General features: G+C 38.6%; 1 protein-coding gene across 1 annotated transcript in view; it reads right to left on the bottom strand.

The window, feature by feature from the left end:
* The window catches only part of LOC146482919 (elongation factor G, mitochondrial-like), a 66,431-nt gene extending 45,876 nt beyond the window's left edge, over nt 1-20,555 (bottom strand). The window contains exons 1-17 of the mRNA XM_085106553.1: nt 20,425-20,555; nt 20,051-20,092; nt 18,993-19,106; nt 17,891-17,965; nt 17,375-17,432; nt 16,231-16,319; nt 15,133-15,209; nt 15,001-15,039; nt 13,352-13,468; nt 12,804-12,877; nt 11,988-12,064; nt 11,362-11,442; nt 8,101-8,174; nt 6,571-6,646; nt 5,450-5,587; nt 3,832-3,933; nt 2,866-2,922 (exon numbers count right to left, since the gene is read on the bottom strand). Coding sequence (XP_084962679.1) covers nt 2,866-2,922; nt 3,832-3,933; nt 5,450-5,587; nt 6,571-6,646; nt 8,101-8,174; nt 11,362-11,442; nt 11,988-12,064; nt 12,804-12,877; nt 13,352-13,468; nt 15,001-15,039; nt 15,133-15,209; nt 16,231-16,319; nt 17,375-17,432; nt 17,891-17,965; nt 18,993-19,106; nt 20,051-20,092; nt 20,425-20,481 — 1,347 coding nt within the window. The 5' untranslated portion in view covers nt 20,482-20,555. The remainder of the gene's footprint in view (nt 1-2,865; nt 2,923-3,831; nt 3,934-5,449; nt 5,588-6,570; nt 6,647-8,100; nt 8,175-11,361; nt 11,443-11,987; nt 12,065-12,803; nt 12,878-13,351; nt 13,469-15,000; nt 15,040-15,132; nt 15,210-16,230; nt 16,320-17,374; nt 17,433-17,890; nt 17,966-18,992; nt 19,107-20,050; nt 20,093-20,424) is intronic.
* Between the last annotated feature and the right edge of the window lie 1,764 nt (nt 20,556-22,319).

Here is a 22,319-nt window from a genome sequence, read left to right as displayed (position 1 = left end):
TTATAATTAACAATTATTCCATTCGCGCGTGTTGGATATGAGATGATAGATAGCCAATGAGGAGCGTAGCGCCGAGTTGGCTATAATCATCTCATATCCAACAAGCGAGAGTGGAATAAGTTTTTTTTAATGCAAAGTACAAACATTCACAACATTTTCTAATTATATTATCAATCAATACTATCAACAGTTTTCGAATATTAATACAATTTCTTTGTGTCTAGGTTACAAGATATGCTTTTTTTTCCTTTTTTAGATTTGATGGTAAATGATTGAACTTGCACAAATTGCCATTTACACAAAAGAAATAACAACAATAACTTAGAAAGCAAAAAAACAACAACAACAAAAACAAAAACAAAACAACAAAGAAAACGTGACAAGTATTTAAAAGTATTTTGAAAGGTGGTAATAGTCTTATTTCCGATAGCTATTTGTTTTTGAATGTTCAGTTTTTCACGTAGAAGTGTGAGAAAACTGTCAAAAGAGAGTTTTACGTCGTTTAGGCGGCTGCAGTATATTGAGAATTTGGCAATTAAACTCTCGATTTTTTTAACGCATATCTGTGTTCTATATTTTCAAAAACCCCATAGAGAATCATACTATTTGATAATGTGAGGAATTGTTTTGTTTTGTTGGCCCACCAGCTTTGAAAAGTCTTCCAAAAGGCAATAGCAGAGGGGCAATGTAAGAACATATGATCTAAGGAGTGTGTATCTTTTTTTTATCAGTTAAGCATTGAGGGCATACATTGTTGTCACAAATTTTGGCTCTAAACAGATTTACTTTGGTTGCAAGAATGTTGTGGATAATCTTATATTGGAACATTGTTATTGCAATGTCGTTTTTGATCTGGAAAGGTAATTCGTACATTTTATGAATGGTTTCGTGAGAAAAACCATATCTTAAAATCTTATTTTTGACGGTGGGATAATTGTTTTATTAAAAACAATCAAGAAATATTGCTAGATCTTGCTGATTTCGCTTTGCAAGAACAACCAGAAGGCAATTTATGGTCGCTATTTCTCGCACATGGTATAATGGCTCATATACCATAGGCGCTAAGCCAATCAAATCCCTTGAATTGCATTATACAATGATTCAGTTTCTAATTACAATGTATATACTACAGCGATGTCGATGAGTTTAAAAAAGAATCGTACGGAACGAATGATCACAGTTCAGGATTTCATCCACGGACTCAAAAGTTAAAACCGCCTTGTACAACATGATAAACATCACCACAGGAAAGTGCTGCTCAGTAGCTTTCAGTTAAACGGACAAAATCAAGATTTAGAACCACCTTGTACAGCGTAATAAACAGCACCACAGGAAAGTGCTGCTCAGTAGCTTTCATTTGAATGGTCACACTTAAGGATTTCATCCACAGACCCAAAAGATAGAATCACCTTGTACAGCATAATAAACAGCACCACAGGAAAGTACTACTCAGTAGCTTTCATTTGAATGGTCACACTTTACGATTTCATCCACAGACTCAAAAGATAGAACCACCTTGTACAGCATAATAAACAGCACCACAGGAAAGTGCTGCTCAGTAGCTTTCATTTGAATGGTCACACTTTACGATTTCATCCACAGACTCAAAAGATAGAACCACCCTGTACAGCATAATAAACAGCGCCACAGGAAAGTACTGCTCAGTAGCTTTCATTTGAATGGTCACACTTTACGATTTCATCCACAGACTCAAAAGATAGAACCACCTTGTACAGCATAATAAACAGCACCACAGGAAAGTACTACTCAGTAGCTTTCATTTGAATGGTCACACTTTAGGATTTCATCCACAGACTCAAAAGATAGAATCGCCTTGTATAGCATAATAAACAGCACCACAGGAAAGTGCTGCTCAGTAGCTTTCATTTGAATGGCCACACTTAAGGATTTCATCCACAGACCCAAAAATATAGAACCACCTTGTACAGCACAATAAACAGCACCACAGGAAAGTACTGCTCAGTAGCTTTCATTTGAATGGTCACACTTTAGGATTTCATCGACAGACTAAAAAAATAGAATCACCTTGTACAGCATAATAAACAGCGCCACAGGAAAGTGCTGTAAGACAGTGTTCATTTATTGAGTGGCAACTGGGTGGTAAGGGTTTGACTCAGAAAGTGAGAGCCACCTTACACAGCGAAAATGTACAGTGTAAGCTCGCCACCTAAAAGCCTTCCTCCGGTCTTTTAAAGTAAAGACTGAAATGATTGCTCATTGTCATGTTTCCAAGTTCGCTGTATCATAAAACACCCAAACAATGTTCCGTTCCAGGTAAAGCGTTGGGCGCGGTTGTCTCACAGAGGGTTAACGGTAATAGGGGATTATTAAAGAGTTAATCGATTGAAAAGCGTTTGCACTGCTATTTTAACTCCAACAGCGACCAGCTTGTAATTTCTTGTGAAAGGTATACACGGAAAAAGAGAATCCGAAGTCCCCCAACAAGAGCCGAACCTTTGAACTTACGATTACAAGTTTCGGCGATGCTCTATAACTGAGTTCCAGGAGACTCGTGGGAGTTGGGCCATTAAACTGTTGACACGGCCAACTCACCTAGCCCCTTTAAACCGTGAAGTTACAATTTACAATGAAGAGAATTGGAATCGCGTTAACGGCAAACGTGAGATTCGCGTTTATGTTTTCTTGAAAAAAAAAATAGGACATAAATGAGAATAGTGCAACATAATTCTGACCTTTGATGCTAACGCAAAACCACTCACTTTTACTGAGAACTGAAAATAGCGAGCGGCAAACTATTGTAGGATAAACACGGTGATTTGGTTGTTTCTGCCGTTGACGTTTGCCTTAAACGTAATTCTAAGTTTCTCTAATGTCAGTATTCACCTTGTTCTGTGCTTCCACGGCCAATGAAATAACTGGATCGGGAACAAAAATGGGCTCCTACGAAAAAGAAGACGCACATGCATCAAATTTCGAGTTCTTTCTTTCGCATCGTGAGAAGTTAAAGGGACTATGTCTCCCATTGTGCATGCGCGCGTTGAGAGAAGCACTTTGAAATCCTTGGCCCAACTTTTCCAAATACTAAATACCGTCGGAGAGTTCAGGAAGCTGTTTTCGTCTGTTTGAATGACGTTCATCTTCGGAAAAGGTGGCCGAATTTTTTAATTTTTTATTATAAACGTTCTTCAGTAATTACAGAAGGTATTTGTTGCGATATTTTTGGAAGCTTTTGCAATGGCGGAAAAGCAAAAATCCCGAGACGAGTTGTATGCAAATTAGTCACAACCGGACTCTACTGCGCATGTACACCAGCTGACAGTCTCTTGAAAGAAACCTGCGACTTCAATCAATTATAGTACAACATTTGTATTGTAAGCGGAATGTAACGTTAAAATGGCGCTTCTTTCCAATGGATTTTCTCCTACAAAACGGCAATGGTGTTTATTTTGGCGTCAGAATATTGATATAATTTTTTGCTTTTAGACGACTAGGATTGGTTTGTTTCTAAATACGGTTTAAAAAGAAACTTTCGTTTGTCATAACTGGAAAAATGGCCATAACTCCAGAGCGAAGACAGATGGAAACGAGTGTCAACCTGACCATTCACTAATAGAATATTTTCTATTTTATGCTTTCACCACTGATCACTTCTGAACTGGATTAAAAAAGATGAACAAGCGTAACACTTGCGAGATGTGTGACTAAGAATCACAAAGTCACAAGCTACCGCACATGCGTGCGTTGCTAACATGTATTCACTGTAATGGGCGCTAAGGCCACATCAGTAGCGGGTATTACCCCTTTGGTAGATCAAAAGGAATATTAATAGAAAGAGAAATTGCATGTTACCATTGAAACTGATTTGCCTCCATCTACAGTGAACGTGTCCCCTGAGGCACACTCGACTCCAAACAAAGCACAAATGTCGCCAGAGTTAGCTTGTTGTACATCCTAAAATGAAGCAAATGTAAAAACAGAGAATCAACTCAAAAGTTTTTGTTGAGCACAGGCTTGGCTTAAGCTACCAAGACTTTGAATTGCATTTTGTGTTTTTGTTACTTGGCTTGCTAAGCTTAGCCTGTAGAACAGGCGTTAATTTTGCGTTTTGTTTCGTCGAGGGAAACATTAAGATTCGAGGGAATCCCCAGGTTCCCCAAGACCAGTCATCAAGTGATTTGTTATATAGCACAACAAAAACATTAATAGATCAAGCGCCATAGTCAACATTCACGGGTGACAGTTCCCGTTACCCTCTGACGTCATAGTTTTCTCAATGTTACGGGCTCATGGACTTTTAGCGGCAAACAGTTGTATTGCTAGATGTCATGTGACTATGAACAAGGCAATGAATGCGTGCGCTTTGGCGGGAAAAACTTCAACTGTATAACAACAGTTCTTGTTATATACCTAGAATTTCACTCAACAAAACGAGCATTGTGATTGGTTGATTCTTGGTCACGTGCCCCTGATCGAACAAATGTATCCAGACCAGGATACAATTCCGCAATTGTTGCCCTCTCAGTTGTTTGTTTGTTTGTTTGTTTGTTTGTTTGTTTTGCTGTGATTGTTGAAAGGAAAGTCTAAATATATAACAAAGCATCTAATGTATGGTCCTTCGGGAAACTAATAATTTTGTTTTCCCTCGAGTCCCGATTTTTCACTCGACTTCGTCTCAGGAAATATCAGGACTCTCGGGAAAACAAAACTAACTGTTTCCCTCGGGGCCATACATTAAGTGGATATTATTTACTAACGGAGGTCTCTGATACGGTTTGGTCCTCCCTCATTCCGAGGCAGGGGATTTTCACTGTCAAAGTGGAGATTCTCGATAACGGAGGTTTATCGTTCCGAGTAGAGTTGTCACTCATTCAGATATTAAAAATTCCCCGACTTTTCACTGACCACAAAACAATTTTTACTGACCATGCATGATCCAATTTCTTCGTGCAATAAAGCCAGCGACCGAGCCACGGAAAAATAGTCCGCGCAAAACTTGTTTGTGATCAAGCAGAGCGAGAGAAAGTACAAGAAAGCAAAAACTCCGGCATGACGGTATGAACAGTTCCCACTTCACAAGCTTATTTAGTACGTTTTTGCTTTGATTTTGTCAGAATTAAAACACTTTGCATTTTAGCGTTCCTTATAGGAAAATTCGGACCACTCAGGGAGCCAATCAGAATGCTCCTTTTCAGCGCAGACCAATTCAGCTACAGAGTATAATATTAATAAATGTAATTAGCCTTTAGGAAAGACTGTAAACTGTTTACATTAAATTGTCGTCGTATTTCAACCCGGGTGATATTTTATCCCCGATCTGCTTAGGATAGGGACGAACGCATTCCTACACGAACTCATCCTGACACGAGACCATGAAAACGGCAACAAGGCCAAAAATGACCAGATAAGAGATGAACTCATCCCGGACCAAATCTATCGCATAAATGAACCCTTAATGTGATTACTTTACCTCCATTGTATCAGAGTGCATTCTGACAATCCTGGGGACCTTGACGCGTTTTCCAGTCCTCGTATTCACAATAAAGCCCCCACGCTTCAAGGAGCCTTGGTACACTCTGAGGTAAGTCAGCTGCCCAAACCTCCCGGCCTGTCAAGATAATTAAAAAAAGAAAGAAAGAAAAGAAAAAATTCAGTTTTCTACACATAGTCTCTCTCTACCAAGTGGGTACCAACCACAATAAGCTGTGGAAACCTTGTGTGGTGTTGGATGATGTCATGCTAAACAAAATTTCATTACCACAGTTAGGGCCTCTTCATATGATCCCGGTTACCGGGATGGCTCGGTAAGCGGGATGAATTTTGCAGTCCGTTCATATGGGAAATTTCATCCCGGTTACCGAGATGAAAAGTGGTGACGCGGTCAATTGAGCGTGACATTTACCGAACAAGCCCGGCAAGAATTTTTCATTTTTATCGGTTCTACAAACCTTAAAAGTATAATATCTTATCTCTACTACGAAAAGGAATTATTTTGGACTAGAACATCTCAGAAATGAGCCGTAATAATCAAATATATCCGTTCTAAGACGCGAATGTTTGGTTATAGACTTCATCCCGGTAACCGGGATACCGTGTTCATATGAGAAATTTTTCGTCCCGGACTCCCGAGATCTCGGTCGCTGAAACCGAGATCTCGGTAACCGGGCTGGCCCGCCTTCTCATATGAACACATCGAATTTTTTACAAAAGAAATAGGAATGAGGCGAGATCTCGGTAAGCGGGCTAGCCCGGTCAGCCGGGATCATATGAAGAGGCCCTTAGAGCGGTCTTCAATTGAGCTGTCGAAAGAAATTTCGCGTTTGCTTTGGTTTTGCATTACTACCGTACGCTCTGTGTGATTGGTTAACAAAACTCGCGCCACTTTCTCAACCAATGGGAATCCAAACCAAAACCAATCGTGTTTTGGCCGCACGCGTTTTCCCGCGCTTGGCGCCAGTTACATGTATTTGCTTCGAATTCCGATTGGCTCGTTGTGTTGTTTACATCTGTTGCGATTGGCCAGAGTAATTACTTTGGTTTTGGTTTTACGCACTCAAAAAAAAAAACCGCTCTAATGACAATTTGCCTTACCTCAAGTTTGAAAGCAAGCCCCACAAATGGCTTAGACGGGTCTTTCTCACTGCTGAGTTCAATCTTTTCATCAGGACTGCAATAATTAAAAGTGATTGATAAGTAAAATTCGACCAAGGGCGTTTGTGAAACAATGTATTGATAAACGTTCGTACACGTCTGCACACCAGAAATGTTATTGGCAGCCAGTCCTTCACTTGCTGTATAGCGTTACGCAAATACAGCGGGTTTTAACTGAGTATTGAGAGTAATTTTGCGTTTTCTTTTGGTTTTGATTTATTACGCTCTGTGATTGGTTGTCAAAGTTCGCGCCATTTCATCAACCAATAGAGTGTTTTCACATGACGTCACGGCGGCCATGTTGGTGTCCCAAAACAAAGAAATGGCGGCCATGTTGGTGTCCCAAACTAAACCTCTGGGAGTTAAACTCTATTTTTATGCAAATACTTTCTTTTGTTTCAGTAAACCAATATGGCCGGTAGTCACGTGAATGAAAACGCTTTATAGGAGCCAAACCAAATCCAATCGTGATTTTCTCGGACGCGTTTTCCCGCCTTTTGACGCCCGTCACATGATGTATTTGCTACAAATTTTGATTGGTTTATTGCGCTGTTTACGTCTGCTGCGATTGATCGACTTTGCTTTTAGTTTTACGACACGCAACAAAAAAAACCCGCACTATATGGGAAATGGGTTTCGATAAACGTGTACAATGCAGCTTGGGCTGCTATTTCGTTCCTCAGCCTGAGGGGGAGGGGGTGGTTGTTTAAGATTGTAGGAGTTCAAGAAGGTGGATGATTTGAGAAAGCCAAAGGTTGGAATAGCGGCTGAGAGTCTAATGAATACTTTACAGCAACCGTCAAATTTCTCGCACATTCATTGGCTAATTGTTACCCTCAATGAGAGTACAGAAGGATAGCTGGCGCCATCAGCGAACGTTTCGCCAAAACTGTTCAGCACTACGCTCTTGATGTGGCAAGAATTTAAGCTTTAAACTGATATTCTTGAATGAGAAAAGTTATTGATAAAAATACGCCTTAGTGAAAACAGGAGTTAAAATGTGGCGCTGCAGTGGAAAGATGACGATGACTATGAGATTTGATGTGGAATTTAACCATGAGCCGTACTCCGGTAGAAGACTGTCAACTGGAGTTACATGTTCAAGATTCCCCAGTTCTCCAGTATGTTACTGACTGGGGTAGTCAGATTCTTTGGCTTTTGCAATATAGTTTATGAACTTATGATTGCCTCAATAACGACAATAAAAACAGGTTTTGTGACTAGCTAACTCTCGTACTTTAAAGCTCCCTTTCTCACTAGCATGCTTACAGTACTGCTTACACATGTGTGAACCTGCTTTTCCTGTTTGGCTCGTGAATTCACAGCGATTTTGACAATGTTATGACTTATTTTATCATCAGTAAGAGGAGAGGCGAACAAAATAAAATGAGGTCAATTTGTTAAACTGAGATGAAGACGATTTAATAATGAAAACAAAAAGGATGACAATTACATGACTTAAGATCTTACTTTTCAGCGTCCATGGCAAAATTTTTCACCTCACTGGGATTTGGTAAATAGTCCACAACACCATCTAACAGGGGCTGAGGAGGAGAAAAATTTACAAAATACAGTACTTCAGCTTCCTAAACAGACACTTGTTGGGCACGTCACGCATTCCTCCCGACCCCCACGAACCTATGCTTCAAAGAGAAGTCACTTCTGTTCCGTTCGTGGGGGAGCAATGCGTGGCAAGCCAAACTTTAGAGTGTCTGCATAGGAGACTAGCCTAATGTAATATGGTGATCTATGCAAATGTATCAGGGCTCTGTCTGATTAGATCACTTCATTTAGAGTGGCAAGTTTGAATTACTGTTTTGTATTACTGAATTCTAATTAAAGTTGGTGGACACACCATGGCATGTCATGTCAACACAGCAGGAAGGCAGAGAAAAGAGGATGGTATAATGTCTAGCGACCAGCACGGCTGCATTCCTAATGTATTTTGAAGTAATCCGTTGTTAATATTGCCTTTGTCTCATTGTGTTATTTCCCTTAACAGCCAAAGAGGTCAGCAATTTACACAGATTGCAAGAAAATGCATAGACTGCAAGCAGTCCCTTTCTGGCCAGTCGAGAAGGTGCGCTCATAGTGCAGCGAGACTGGAGCGAGGAGAAATAAACGAGAAGAGACTGGGGGAGAGGCGGGAAGGAAAGGGACTGCGCTCTTAGCTGTAACCAACGCATTCAAATTTCTCGTAGCACCAGCAACGGAAAATTCCGATTGGTCCATAAACAATAGCTGCTGTCAGACAAGTTTGATATGTAATTAACTTCTTCACACGTTTGGATGACAACATTTCAAATGACTAGGAAAATGGATTCCGTCGTGAAAGAGAGTAGCAGCAATGTCTTCGTAAATTTAAGCGATCAACTCGGCGGCTCAAGTCTCAAAGAGGAACAGAAGCTAGCAGTAGAAGCACTCTTGTCGGGAAAAGATGTAATGGCCGTTCTTCCCACTGGTTTCGGGAAATCCACATTATATCAAAGCTTCGTAATTTACGAAGCTTTGATGTATAATGGCTTTCCCGGTAATAGCGAAAAACTTTGCCAACACGGCTTCGATCGTGGTTGTTGTTCCGTTTCGCAGTATTATCGAAGACCAGTTACAGTCAAATGACTTTGGTTTAAAAGCAGTTGCCTTCGAGAAGATCCCAAAATTATTAAAAGACATTGGTGCCAACAAGTACAATGTAATTTTCGCATCCGCGGAACAAGCTTTGTCGGCAGATATTATAAACAACAGCTTTCCAGTTGTCTTGCGCCACGTTCTTAATTACACTTCGAACGCTTGTGTTGTCGATATCTTTTACTCTGGGCCTCGAAGAAAAATTTAAATGCACCACAACTTCTAGATTTTGACTTTTCATGCCCAAGCTCGGCGATTCTTCCTTTTCGCTCGTAATATTCTGGTCATTGAGTAACAATGCGGAGTTGTTATTTATTTGCTGCCATTTTCATTCCCGGAGTATCCAATCGATGGAATCGATAATCGATGACAATTGATACCAATCGATACCAATCGATATCAATTAATCGATTGATATTGATAATCGATGACCAATCGATGGCGAAGATTCGTGTGGTTATCGATTGGTACCGATTATCAATACCAATCGATAGATAAATTGGTATCGATTGGTATCGATTGGTTGCAGATTGACGGAACCGGAATCGGCGCATAAAAAACACAACTTTGTACGCAGTAATTATAAGCAAATCTCATTTTAATGTTAACAGGAGAACAATACTCTCGTAAAGTTTGTTCCATGGGCCAATCTATAGACTTCAAAAAACGGAAAGTGGTTGCATCGTGCCTTCACAGAAAAATTCTGGTAACAGAAGTTGTACTTTTGCGAACAATGAAATTGCGAACAACAGCAGCGTGAGTTGTTGCAAAATAATGAATAAAGCAGCAATACCTAGCCTTATAATAACGAACCTAATCGTGCTTAAAACAAAGACTGATCACATACACACAAACTTAAAAATCTGTGAAGGCGCCAATTGTGTCTAAAAGAAATAAAAGACGTTCTTTTTTTTTAACATAGTAGTAAGCGATGAGCCATTTTAGTTTTGGTGTTTGGTATGTTCTTAGCCTGCGAATACAGCCGCCTCTCATTCGCTCCTGTTACTCGCACGTAGTAGCGGGAGCGAATGAGAGGCGCTAGGCGGTTGTATTCGCAGGCTAGTATATTCTGGGTCGGTATTTGTTTTACCAATTTCGTCCCCAGGGCTTCCTAAAAATGGCGGCCGGCGGATGATCGGACAGGTAGCGTGCGTGACGTCTGTTCAAGGTTGCTGAGCCAATCGATGGCAATCGATGAACGGTTTTGGTGTGGTTATCGATTGGTCATCGATTGGCCGATACCAATCGATTCCAATTAACTAATTTTATCGATTGATATTGATTGATCGATTGAATTTCCGATCATCGGTTTCCATCGATTGGATACCCCGGGTTTCAGTGGATTTTAATGGTTTAACGAATTGTGGGCGGAGTTACCCTAAACGCATCTGTTACAGCTAAGAGCGCGGTCCCTTTCTTTTCCTTTCCCCTTTTTCCCGCCTCTCCCCAAGCCTCCCACCGTTCGTTTGCTCCAGTTTTTTCGCGCTCGGCTATTTCGCGCGACCTCTCGACTAACCAGAAAGGGACTGCTTGCAGTCTAGAAAACGCAGAAATTATTAGCTATCGCATTGGTCACTCAAGGACACTTTGCCATCTACTTTCCTCTGCCGTCCCAATGCATAAGATCACTAATGTCATGTTACATAAAATGTCATGTCAGGCCAATGTCATGTCACATCGATGTCATGTCACAACGATGTCATGTCATGTCAATGTCACGTGACATTATTGTTACATCATGTCAATGCCATGTCACATCACTGTCATGTCATGTCTTGTCACTGTCATGTCACATTAATGTCATGTCACATCAATGTCATGTCATGTCAATGTCGTGCCACATTAATGTCATGTCATGTTAATGTCACAACAATGTCATGTCACTTTAATGTCACATTAATGTCATGTGACATCAATGTCATGTCAATGTCATGTGACATCAATGTCACATCATGTCAATGTCACAACAATGTCATGCCATGTCACATTAATGTCATGTCATGTCACTGTTATGTCACATCAATGTCATGTCACATTGATGTTATAAACGTGATGTCCATTTCTGCTTAGGTGCAAAAGGTACAGTCATGTAAACTAACATACCTGCACTCCCTTGTTCTTTAAAGCTGATCCCACAAAAACAGGTGTGAAAGCTCTTTTAATGGTGGCTCGGCGAATAGCAGCCTAGTGAATTCAAACAAAGCACTACCAAAAATTATTGTGTTACAATTCAAAAACCTGATTTGCAGACAGTTTTCTTTGTTATCAAATCCCTGTGAAGATGGTCAGCGTGCATTTCTGAATCAGTACAATTGGACTGCACCAATTAAGCCAATGACCATGCTTCAATGTATCTACATGTAAATAAAGTACATTTGTATTGGACTGCAGACAATCCAACCTTGTCCCCAGTAAAGACAGAAAAGACTCTAGAACACGTATTATTTTTTGTCATGTGGCACACACTTGATATTTGTCTTCGCTACACTATTTCAGGCATCAAATATCTAATTACGAGTGTTAACCATATCTGAGATCCTGGAAAAAGTATAGTGAAGACGAAAAAAAAGTGTGTCACATAATTTACAAGATACTCCACAATTTGCATCCATAGTTTGTAGCATGTAGTCTACAGCATACGTTGCCCGCTATTTTGAATTTCACAGTCAAGAACCCTGTGAACGAGTTTGTCGACTGAAATATAATTATTTTGACTAAGAAATACCTACAATTAGCTGCTCCTCTGTTGGTTGAACTTCTTCTAGGAACATTTCACCCAGGGTTTCATCAACATTAGCAACCGTTTCTTAAAAATTAGAGAATAACAAGCAGAGATGTTAATAACAACTGACAGCACATGCAGACTTCACATTTTGTGTGTAATTGTCATTCATACAAACTGTACATGTTATGATCAGTATCTACTCACAGCATTTCAATTACAACAAATTTATTTATTTGTAATGTCTTACAGCCGTTACCAATAACACGCGACCTATCGCCTTCAAAAGACTCTGATAAAGCTGCGTTTTGGTGGACATCAATCAAAGAAGAGCCGTTGAAATTGTTTTGAATTCTGAGAACATTTCAAGGCAACAGAACGAAGAAATGGACAGTTTTATCCGCTGACGGATGGTAAACTTTATGAAAGTTGATTTCTAAGACAGGTTATCTAAAAAATGCACATTGTCTAGACGAAGCGTTATTTTTTTATGAAACATTTGAAATCGCTAAACCTGACAATTAAATCAGCGATGCGTGCAAGTGAGCAAATTATCACGTGCAGTGAAAATCGAATTTTTTTTTTTAATTTAAAAATACCTTTTATTTGCACTTGATCTGGCTGGAGAATGAATTTAAATAAAGTTTTCTATCTCTTAGCGAGGTAAAATTCTTAGTTTCTTGCAGGGTTACCTTGGAATCTTGTCAGAATTCAAAATAATTCCAACCGCTTTTCTTTGATTGACGTCCACCAAAACGCAACTTTTTCCGACTCTTTTGAATGCGGTAGGTCGCGTGTTATTGATAACTGCTGTAAGTTTTACCTATCAGTTCTTGTCTTCTTTCTATGCACTCATCAACCATATCCTCAGGAATAACTCCTTCTTCCACTTTGGACCTGTTGGTATAAAATACATTGTACTGTAAAGTGACATAACTGTGAACTAGTCTTGACAAGTGGACAAGAAGATACATGTATACAGCGCTAACTCGGGCCACACAGCTGTAGCTGCCTGACTGAACTACATGTACAATCCATAGGAAGTTGGAGACTTAAATGGCACAAATTTGCAATGATTGATTATACCATAAGATTGTCAGTATAATTTTGAAATAGTAGAGTGCAATTCTGTTTTACTGAGGACAGCTTTGGCATGCTAACATTGGAAACAACAAAGTTTTCATTCCAAGGCAGCCTTTGTAGAAACATGTAAATGTACTGTACAGTGGATATTTAAGTTTAAATTAAATTAAAGATTGGATAAAATTGTCTCAGTGCTGAACTTTTTCAAAAGTGGGCATACATGTACATTAAGTAAATGGGGTGCCTGGAAATCGGTTTCTCTAAAATCTTCTTCCAAAGTCAACTCACCCTTGATTTCCTTCAAAGTAGTAAGCTTTCCATCGCACAAGATCGATAACACCTTTCGACTCAGATTCCAAACCAATCGGCAACTGCGCAAAGGCTGCTGTGTGTTGAAGCTTCGCTCTGTTGTCAAGAGAATCAAAATACATTAGACTATCACACAAGATCGATGACACCAGCCTGTCAACTCAGATTCCAAACCAATTGGCAACTGTGCAAAAGGCCTGCTGTGAGTTGAAGCTTTGCTTTATTATGCGGGATGCCCTGAAGGGGCAAACCGTGTCTAAAAACGGGTCGATTTCTTTTTTTTTTCTTCCTCGTAGCTACAAATCGGTACATTAATTTATTCATTAAACTCTCCCCTCTCCTACTCGGGATGTATTGTTCTGATTGTCTTCAACGACAGCAGGCCAATCAAAATATATTCTTGTCACTTCTATCGCGAGGGAGGGGACCCACTCACCCCTACCTGTGTGACGTCAACGCATCATTTGATTTATCCATTAAAGCTGGATTAGATTGTGGCGCCATATTGTTAACATGTTCTGGACTCAAGTGTGCCGTTTTCAAACGGAAATTTCACCATTTTGAAGCGGTAAATCGAAAGAATAACTTCTAAGAAGCACTCGACATCTAAAACGGTGGAAATTGGAGAGTTCCTGGCGAAGGAATCGTGCTTTCTTTGACAGTCTTAGACTACAATTGCAGACAGAAAATGGCCAGGGTCATTGAGAAGCTTACGTTATCGCAATGGAATTCCCGCAATTTCCCTTGAAACCCTGAGTAGCGTAACACAAGGGAAACAACGTAACGCGATCTTCGTGACTCAAACTATTCCATTAGCAAGGATGGTTTCATAAATCTGCGAAGCACACAGTTGGAATAAATGAATCAGCCACGGCATCTCGCGTAATGCCAGTATAGCAGGCATCTTGTTGTCAAGAGAATCGAACTACGTTAGGCTATCACAAGCCTCACATGTGCATGCATTTACATGTATAACATGTACAAATGTCAGTAGGACCATGATATAATAAATGAACTTGTTAATTAAATTGTGCTGACCAGTGTGAAATTGAATGTGACATCACCTGTTGAGCTGATTGGGATGGGTATGTCCCTGTAGGCTGACAAGCCTACTGTTCCTTAGGAGATTAACAATATTTGCAGTCACTGTGCCATTTTATCGATCCTGTCTAACACACCCTAAAATTCAGTTTTAATAGTATGGAGTATGGAGGACAACCTTTTTAGAAGAAGAGTACAAATCTGCATGTATTTAAAATATCAAGGGGAGAGGGGTGGAGGTCAAGAGAAAATGGAAAACGTTCCCTACCGGCCCCTCCATGTTATTCATTCTACTCTCCCCTCCCTTATGCACCTGTTTTGAATCCTCCCGACCCTCAATTGACATGACTCAACAATTAAACTTGGCCATCTAAGTAGGAAAAACCTTTGCATAGTCACTGTACATACAGTGCATATGTTTAAGATTAAAATGATTCCAACCAAATGATTTGTATTTTCCTTTTTTTAGGGTTGGGTAATTTACATCTGAAACAAAGGAAAATACAAATCAACCTAGGTTGAAATCATTTTAACCTACAACACATGTACACGTATTGCTCAACCATAACTGCAAGTACTCTGTTTACCTGATCTGACTTAGAACGCGGGCTGGATTTGCTCCCATTCTGAAAAGAAAAAGAAGAGACATTGAATGGTCTGTTACAGGTGCCATGATTTGTTTATGATTAAAATAATTTCTGTTTTACTTTCTTACTCACCTGTCAAGTTTGTTGATAAAGGCAATACAAGGCACACTGTAACGCTTCATTTGCCGGTTTACCGTCAACGTCTGGCTCTGATGAAGACACAAAAAATAGTACTGATAGTAAATTACATTGACAAGTTTGTAAACGTTTCCCTAATTATATGAATAAGTTTCAACAAAGGACTCACAAAAAGGTCTAAAATTGTACTTTACACTTAACACTGGACGTACATTCTAATTAAACAAAATTAATTACATACATGTACAATGTACCAGCTCAAGCTGGGCTCAATTCAATAATTAAAAACTTTTACACTGTCTTGTAGTTTACAAGCTGGGTCATTGTTTAGCGTATTCCGCGGTCAGGAATGAATGTACATAATTTTAGTGGATTAGTTTTCTGTATGAGTGTGTAACTTAACTGAAAGACCCAGATTATTGGGTTAGTGAAACATTTTTTTTAAGTGGCCCCAGGATTAAAGCTACAGTATTACTAAAGGATGGTGCCTCATTTTGCTTCTGAACATACATGTACACATTCTGCACATTTTGGGATGGTCTGAGAAACTATATTTGTTTTGGACAGTGCCAATTAATTCAAAGGTGTCTAATAGCAATAATGGTAATAATTGAAATCAAAAAAGAAAACTGGGAAGTAATCAAGCATTTTTCAGAGATAATGACGCTTCAATTTTGAGAAAAAATCCATACATTGTTCTGTATGTACAGTTTTTTATTAAAGCTTTTTAGAAATACTGTATTATTGGTTAATTACCTCCAGAAAATCTGTGGTCATAATTATACCCAATTTTCTTTTTGGATTCCAATAGCCCTTGCTAAGATCTGCTTTTCCAGCATCACAAACCGTACAAAAATAGCTCGGTATTAATTAGACCTGGTACCGTCCCAATAGCAAGCAGCATCTTATTTCTCCTTACAATTGATATAATTGCAGTATATCTGAGCTTGGTCTGACATAAATTTAGGCAACAGAATAATGAAAAGTAATAATGAGAGATAAAACTGTTGACAGTCAAACAAATTCTCTCATTCAACTAATTCATAGGAAGGTATATAGAGCAACAACGAGAATATTCATTTTGACACTAACCTGCACCCCACCAACTGCACACAACACTAAAATTGCTCCATCAAGGACTCTAAGGGCTCGCTCCACTTCCACTGTGAAGTCCACATGTCCTATAGATTTGTACGACAGTAAGTTAACCCTTTAACCCTTAAGGCAAAATGACATTTTCTCCAGATCCAAGTCTACAAACTCAATGTCTATGTACATTTATGATATACCATTTTAAAGCTACTCATGAGTGTATTTCATAACTGATATAATTATGAATGAGAAAAGTTATGGCTTTGAGATAAATGGCCTTAAAACGTAAAAATTTAAAACTTCAAAAACGTCCCAATCCTTGTGTATATTAGGTATACTCCTAAACTATAGCTTATTTTGCAGGTCTCAACATCTTCATTAATGTGAGAGATGTCTTAAGCCCCACAACTTCTAGGGGGAAAAAGTTGAAAAGTTATGGGGGTGGTCAACCATATCACATATGGGAGGGGGGTACGTTTCCATCCTTCTAATGAGTAGATCTTCACAAGACCATCTTGGTGTGAAAAATTCACATAAATCTGTCAAATATTTACAGAGTTGTGGCCTTATGTGCCAAATGACACTCTTAGGGATAAAAGGGTTAATATAAAAAAGGCGAATGTGCAGTGAGCTCCATGCTGAATAATAATGCACAGTCATTGCAAATATGAATACAAATTTAAGCAAACTATATGAACTATGGCTGAAAAATTAAATAGAAGAAAGATCCTGGCAGTTATTTACGTAACTTAGGCAGTTGCAAAAAGAAGCCTGAAAAAATTCAGGCTTGAACAGGATTTGAACCCATGACCTCCGAGTTTGAATAACTGTATCATTGAAGCCTAAATTTTTTCTGGCTTCTTTTTGCAACTGCTTAAGTTGCATACTAAATAACTGTGAGGGTGGTTTTTTTATATTCAACGTTTTTTAACTTGTCCGGGTAATTTGAGTCTGCAGTCACAGATAGCAAACAAGACAGTGTGAAAGTCAAAATCACTAATTTACTCTGACTTTTTAAAAATTGTCTTAAAAGTGATTATTCCAGCTTTCATGCAAAAAAAATAATTGAGAAAAGAAAGGGAAAGACACATCTTTAAGTTACAGAAATTATTTTTGTTCAGTTTGGTATTGTCCAGTCTCTTACCTGGGGTGTCGATGATGTTGATGTTGGTATCTTTCCAATTAATATATGTTGCCGCTGACTACAGAACAACAAAAATAATTATAGCTACACTGTACAGTATATGACAGAGAAACAACAAAATGATTTAAACATGTGAGGCAAGGCCATCAGCACATTCCTTACTCCTGTGAACCAAATTGGTGATCAGCTCTCAGGCTTAGTGGTCTTTCAATATGCACAGATCGAGATTGTTGTCTTTTTACAAATCTCCTGAGCTATTGATGTCAGATCATTTTGCACTTATTTTGCTTTGACAATAGTGCTCTGAAGTGTCTGCTATCAGTCTCTGTTCCCTATAGCGTTTGGATGCTGTTAATAAAGTCTTTATTATTATTATTATATTATTATATTATTATATTATAGCTAAGAAGGTTGGTGTCAGATGCTCTGTGGGTAAAGCTCTTGTAAATATTCCCTCAAATTAGTGTGCCCTAGTGGAGCACAATGTTTATACACTAATTTTGAACATTCCCTAACCTGTATAGTGATTCCTCTCTGTCTTTCAAGTTCCATAAAATCCATAGTGGCTCCCACATTGTCTTTTCCTCGCACCTGGTCAGATAAAATTAACACCAAATAATTACTTCAGCACTCGCTGCATATAAGTATCCTTCCAGCCTCTAAGCAGACATACATGTACAGTTATGTACATATAATTTAATATACAGTACATTTTTTAAACATTTCAAATTGACTATAATGAGGGTAACTTGTTTTTATGGGTGAAAAATTACCATGGATAGCTATTATTAATTTTACAAGTGCAAAACATGATCTGCACTGTACAGGTTTCAATCTGATGAATCACAAAACTCAAATTCAGTTTTTAAAATAATAGACAATGATTAACAATTTAGTGGCCACTTGTCACCATGTTTTTTTAATAGTTATGAACATCATTGCTTTTACTTTTTTTAAGGCCACCCGGTCACCCATACTGTATTAGAGGTTTTTTCACCCTTAATCATTATGACGCAAGCCCATTAATTTTAATTTACTTCATTGTTTATGAGCTATCCAGAAGGGAGTAAATGACTTGGGTGGCTAATACATGTAATTATTTTGCTTTAAAAAATTTCACCGTTTATAAATTTTTTAGAGTGATTGCATTATTAATTTTTTCAATCATCAATCATGAAATAAATCCTTCTTACAGGTACATGTAAATTCAATATAGACAGTGTAGGTGTGATCCGCTGACTCTTCCTGTGAATTTTGGTCATCTGTCATTTTGCTTGGACTTACTGTAAATTCACAGTATGTGATTACTGAAGGACATGTGAGCAGAATTTCTAAAGCCTTAAAATTGGTAATAAAAAGAAAAAAAAATAGTATTTTACAATAGATTCATGCACATGCACCAAATTGTCAAACCCCAATAGTACCAGTATCTAATTTCTCCTTATACAGGTAATATCACTGCTTGAGCAAACATGGACGTTATGAGAAGAAAGGAGATGATCGCTAAGATAAAATGTTTTGATTTTGAACCAAATTCTCCTAGCTAATACACATAAGAAACAGAGAAAAAAAGTGAAGAGAATATGGGAGTTGATACGAGGACAATCTTGCTACTAACCTCGTGCATGTGGCTTATTCTACCAGTGTAAAATAACAATCTTTCAGTAAGAGTAGTCTTTCCTGAGTCTATATGAGCAGAGACTCCAATATTTCTAATAGATGAGACATTGTTCTGTGGAAAAAATGGATGAGAAAGATGGAAGGCCTGTGAATTTTAATATTCAATGTACTGTTATTACAGCCAATGCTGTAACATTTCAAATTGTTTTCAATTTTTAACTACATTGTATGTTTTTTGAAAAAAAAAAAACCCCTAAACTAAGTACTGCCCAGGGTGCATTCCATATGTCCCACGCCGAAGATATGCTGAGAGATTGGAAGTTCCACGCAAAGCACCCACTACCAAGAAAATTTATGTTACATGTATGCTGACTGCCTGAAGTATCTAATTCCTACACTGGGAGAGAAATCCTCAGTGGATATTATTTTTTGACAATTTTTTATTAAAACAGTTCGTTTGAATGATGGAAGTTTTCAAAAGCCTAGGTAATTTTTCCGCATGCCACTACACCTATGAGTTAATCTAAAGCCAGGCATTACCTCCGTCTTATGCCACATAATCGTGTGCCAGTATGCCGAGCGATGTGGAAACCCACGCTGAAGATCTTTGACGTCCCCTTCGTAAAATGCAGCCTTGAGGACTGTTTATTCTCCAACAGGAGTCAGACTGATTACCTTTTATACACATAATTTGTATGCATGTGCTAATTTCAAACCACCAATCATGCATATGACTCAATCGTGGTCTTTGGTGTAAAGCAACATAAGAGGGAGGTAGAGTAAACCTGCAGATGTTGATTACCTATGAGTAGTTGATTAACTATGATTTTGTAAACTTCGACCATTCAAATGAATGAAGTTTTGTTATCCAGAATTTATCTTCCAGTGTAGGATTTAGAGTCTACAAAGCGGTCGGCGGCCGCCTGGCGTCAGTTGGCGTACAACTTTGAAACTCAAGGCATATATACATGCATTATATTTTCTGTGTGGGATGTGTATGAAATGCACCCTGGATTTCAAGGAAAATCATGCAACATTTCTTTCAAAGGTACTTACCTTAGTTTCAGATGACAACATCCGCCTTGTTGAAACTTGAGCCTACGAAATCAGTCACAAAATCTACACTCGATCATCAAATATCATTTACATGTAAGTGTAAGGAACTGTTGTCAGGAAATCTATAAGGACAAAAAAACTCAAAATGGCTAGAAATAATGCTCAATCTATTTTGACAGATTTCACGACGCCAAATTTATACGAGATCGACAAATCCAAAGGCCTATAGTACAGTAAGAGAATATATTGCATAACGCATCACAAGCTTTACTACACATCACATCACAAGGTTTACTACTCGACCGAGAATGCTAAAGATTCTAGAAATCAAAACGCGAAAAAGCTGTATAAAAATGTGACATTGGAGATCTTACGTGGCGACTTAGAAGGCGAAGTCCACATCGTTGAGTTAGCAGCATTGTTATACCCATTTTCCCGTTAAAACATCACATTCGGAACTGTAGAGAAACTTTTCGTACGATTTTTACCAGGCGCGTGTTAGCCGGCCTGCGCATGACATTTCCCAGGTTGATACTGCTGACCAAGAGCCCAGGAAGTCGGCTCGTTTCAACCAGGCCTACCCTCGACGGGATCGCAACGAGCTGTTCCATTCCTCAAGCGACATTTTGATGCATTTTGTTTTGTTGTTGTTGTTGTTGTTTTGTTGTTGTTTTTGTTTGTCTTGTGTTTTATTGTTAATCGATTTGCCCTATGCTCTACATTTCCCTAATCTCGTACCCCGATCTCAGTCGTCGGTTCGGGAATGTCGAAATGTGAGATCTCCCCTCCGCCTGACCGTGGGAGATCTGGGTACGAGATTAACATTTCCCTAAACGATTGGAATTCATCATGTTCATATATATTGTTTTTGTTAGACTGTACTTTTATAATTTATTTATTTATTTATTTATTTATTTATTTATCTATTTATTTATTTAGTTAGTTAGTTAGTTATTCATTTATTTATTTATTTATTTATTTATTTGTTTATTCATTTATGTATCTATTCATCTTTGCATTTCGGTGGATATGTGTCTGGATGGCCTTAATCACCTCAGTAATTTGGATTTAGTTGTAAAGAACACTGGAAAAATAATTCCTTTCGTTTTCAAAGGGGAAATATGCCGTTAAAAGTTCTAAAATAGGTCAGCTAGCATTTTCGTAAAGCCAACTACAGCTAGTAAAATCTGGGAACTGAGATTCCGCAAACTGTATTAGGTTAGATGATCAAGGAACAAATTCTCCTTTCTTGTCTCTATACTTTTCTTATAAAAGTACTGGGGAGAAGTTATAAGAATGTCAAGAAAATTCACCTTGGGTGATCATATCCTTAATTCTCATGACCTCAGGCGTTACACAACAATTAATATTACAAGGAGAAATTTGATGCTGATCACTGTTAGGGCTTAAAGGGTTAAATTACTTATTCAGGGGCAGTGCCCATTCCTAAGTTCATAAAGGAATTGGGCCCTAGTATACATTGTTCAAATTTCGTCATATGCAGAAATGCGGAACCCTATCGCAAGAAAGGCACATAAAAAGTAGTAAGTTCACCAAGTCTGGTTGTGTTGCATTCCGTAGTAACCACGCGGTGACCTGTCAAAGGTCGCCCAAATTCCATACTGTCTCTAGTTCTGAGATTGCGTCACCCAAATCCATACAAAGTCTCTATATAGCTAATTTGTCTCATTTTTGAAAGCCTTTGAACTATACATACAATATAAGTGGACCAATAAAACGCCAAGATCGTACTGAGTCAGTATTGCAGATCATTAAAAAATTGCCTGGCATATTTGAGTGCATGGTTTAGTTTCACTGAAGTGCATTTAAAACAGGTCAAGACTATAGAAACAGCTCGTTGGGACTTTTAAAATAAAGGGTGACCGCGGCCTCCCACGAATCGAAGTTATGGTGATCGCTCGATGAAGGTCAAAATACGTTCAAACAACAATTCTGGGAAGCTATTTGCAGGACTTTAACACCTGGCCCCAGTTGATCAAAGGCCGGATAACTTTATCTGCTGGATAAGGCACTCTTCAGCGTCTAAAATATACTTCACGTTAAATGTTGTCCAAGGTTTTCGTACACTTCCCAATTAAGCTGTGGTTGGAGTGTTCATATTCGCTTGTGCACGAGGACATACTGAAATCTTTGCACAGATTGAAACTGTCGGATTGTGACTTATCCGCTGGATAAAGTTATCCGGCCTTTGAAAAACTGGAGCCTGACCGCTAAACAGAGAGTGACCACTAACACAATGCCGCTTGAT

The sequence above is a fragment of the Pavona decussata genome, unplaced genomic scaffold (genome assembly GCF_977016875.1).
Source record: "Pavona decussata unplaced genomic scaffold, jaPavDecu1.1 SCAFFOLD_41, whole genome shotgun sequence".
In the NCBI taxonomy this organism is placed as follows: domain Eukaryota; kingdom Metazoa; phylum Cnidaria; class Anthozoa; order Scleractinia; family Agariciidae; genus Pavona; species Pavona decussata.
The sequence above is the reverse complement of the archived record's forward strand: the minus strand, read 5'-3'. Positions and strand labels throughout refer to the sequence as shown.